This window comes from Penaeus japonicus, unplaced genomic scaffold, assembly GCF_977035675.1.
Source record: "Penaeus japonicus unplaced genomic scaffold, GWHDUDI00000001_assembly GWHDUDI00000009, whole genome shotgun sequence".
Taxonomy (NCBI): Eukaryota; Metazoa; Arthropoda; class Malacostraca; order Decapoda; family Penaeidae; genus Penaeus; species Penaeus japonicus.
Window position 1 is genome coordinate 40,978,163 of NW_028234411.1, and position 2,500 is coordinate 40,980,662.

Consider the following 2,500-nt stretch of genomic DNA (forward strand, 5'->3'; position numbering starts at 1 on the left):
TTTCCATATAATCACATGAAGACTCTGAGTTCTTTTTTGTACTAGTCCGATTATTTATTGTCTTTGCAGATGATTCTGCATTTAAAAATCTATTCTATAACAGAAAAAAATCTAGTGGAAATACTCTACACATCCTCAACATTCAAAATTTACCTATATCTAAAGGAATAGATTGCCCTTAATAGCAATATTTATGGCAGTAATTACTTTGTAGTAGCATAACAATTAATTGATCACTATGTACTAATCAGAGAATGCACATCTGCCCGCCCAAAGAGGAGAATGGCAAGGAAACAATTGGCAGCAATACTCATACCTAGAAAAAATGCTATCCAAGGGTTACGATAATTAAGCATCTGCTGCTTTGGTTGAGATTCATTTCTTTTCTGCGCATCCATGACAGTTGTGTCTGCTTTACGGACTTTTGTTGTGTTTCTGGTAGAGCTACTGTTACTAGAATTTTCACTAAGGTTTCCAAGTGCATCCTGAAACAGGTATGTAGTACTGGCAGTGGGTGATGGAGGACATCTACCATGGGACCTCTCTGACAAAGCAGATGCACAACTGTAGAGAGACTGAGCATCACTTTTTCCTGGGCCTCTTTGTCGGGCATAGCTGTACTGTGATGCTGTATCTGAGGCATATATAGATCCTGGGTATCCCCATGGTTTATAGGCAGGCTCTGACAGAACTGAAACACGGTCTACATCCCCACACAAAGAACCATGAGGAGAATTAGGTAAGCTACATGGCATCTGAGAATTATATGATGGCAATCCACTGCTGTGCGACACAAACCCTGAACTTTGACTGGAGGACCGTGACAAAGGATACAAATTTGTCTGGGCATGTTGCATCATTCCTAAATGTGGTGCCTTATGCTGGGAAAATTCACGAGTGGGGCTGACTGGATGACCCCAATACCCCCCAGCAACCCATGAAGACTGTGTGATATTTTTTGTTGAGAGCCGTGAAGGACTCATAGGAGCTCTCTGGCTACAGTAGGAATCATTAAGTCTTGGATTGTATCCTGGCTTCTCTGAAAACAACACTTTGGGCGAGAATGGAGTGCTTGGTCGGTTCCTGGCATCATTTTTCGCAGGCGAACTGATCTTGAGGCTCCCCATCGTTGAGTCTAAGTCAACAGATTCTTTTGGCTGTAAATTCATTTGTGGAATGGGAGTAGAAGTGACGTCACTTGGATGAGAAGTGCAGGGAGGAGTTATGTTGTTGAGGTCATCAGTCAGACTAGCGTTAAGTGTGCACTGCGAGTCCTCTAGACAAGCACTAGATGTATTGCTCGTCATACTCCTTAGAGAGAAGAGGGAAAACATTGGACTGATTAGATTAGGGATCGATGTTGCTTGTGTCGTCATTGTACATAATCTTCTGATATATGGCTAAATTATTATACAAGACTTATCATGATAACTGGTACTTATGTGATTGTCTACTGATCATTTTACAGGCAAATAGATAAAAAGAAACTCAAGTAGATAACACTTCAATAGAAATTGAAGAGAACGACAGCAAAAACAAAAAGCATCCTAAAGAGTTATATGCTTGTATCAAAGAAGTAAAAAAAAATAAAGAAACTCAATGTGGCATGTTAAGTGAACTAGAGTGAAATGAAAGATTAACCCGATAATGCCAGGGTGGCTTTGGCTCTACCTGGATTTAACTGTGGGATATCTTGAAATGCATAGGCCTAACGCCTTGCCCACTTGAGCTGCGGCCATACAAAAAGCCATGACTTTATATTGTGTCCCCGTTGGCATTCACAGGCAAATACATAACTATAAAAACTAGCAGATTATATTACAAGTAAAAGATGAAAAACATGGGAAAAGTAAAGAAAGAAACCAAAATTAACATATTACGAACCACATACTTATTGTGAGAGGTCTTGCTTTGCATCTTTGTTGAGCTGCTTGTTCTAGGGATAAGTGTTGTCCACAGGGTGAAAATGACAGCTGCACCAGAGAGCAGGACCTGAACCCATACATAAAATTTATGAATTTTGTGTACAGAGGAGGAGGAGGAGGAGGAAGAGAGAAAAAAAAAAGTCTTATACTCTATTATTTTTATCCTTATTACTATTTAATGAGTCAGGCATATTTCAGTTAATCAAACTTTAAAGAATCCATGTAACTGTCATTGAAGCTGACAGAGAGACTAACCTGGAGAGAATTATAATCTTTCTTTGAAAGGAGCTGTTTAGAAGAGGTAAGGGCTAATAATCCAACCCATATGAAACTTGCTATGGCATCAGAGACCTAGAATACAGAAGAAAGATCATCAATAATTTCACAATATCTATTCTCTAAATGTAATCATTTAACATATGGTGTCATGAAGGTCTGCTAGCATTTCAATATGCCTTGTTAGTGCACGAGATGTTTGTCTTTCTTGGGAACCATTCCCGCTTCAGATGGAATGCTTACCAAGAAAGATCCAGCATCTAGTAAACTCATAGGGCCAGGCACATGGATATGCTAGT

General features: G+C 39.5%; 1 protein-coding gene across 1 annotated transcript in view; it reads right to left on the bottom strand.

Annotated features, from left to right (window-relative positions):
• LOC122242290 (uncharacterized) overlaps positions 1-2,500 on the bottom strand; it is a 10,423-nt gene that overhangs the window by 845 nt on the left and 7,078 nt on the right. The window contains exons 6-8 of the mRNA XM_042999562.2: positions 2,181-2,276; positions 1,892-1,992; positions 1-1,311 (exon numbers count right to left, since the gene is read on the bottom strand). The exon at positions 1-1,311 is cut by the window's left edge and continues 845 nt beyond it. Of these exons, the coding sequence (XP_042855496.2) occupies positions 237-1,311; positions 1,892-1,992; positions 2,181-2,276 (1,272 nt within the window). The 3' untranslated portion in view covers positions 1-236. The remainder of the gene's footprint in view (positions 1,312-1,891; positions 1,993-2,180; positions 2,277-2,500) is intronic.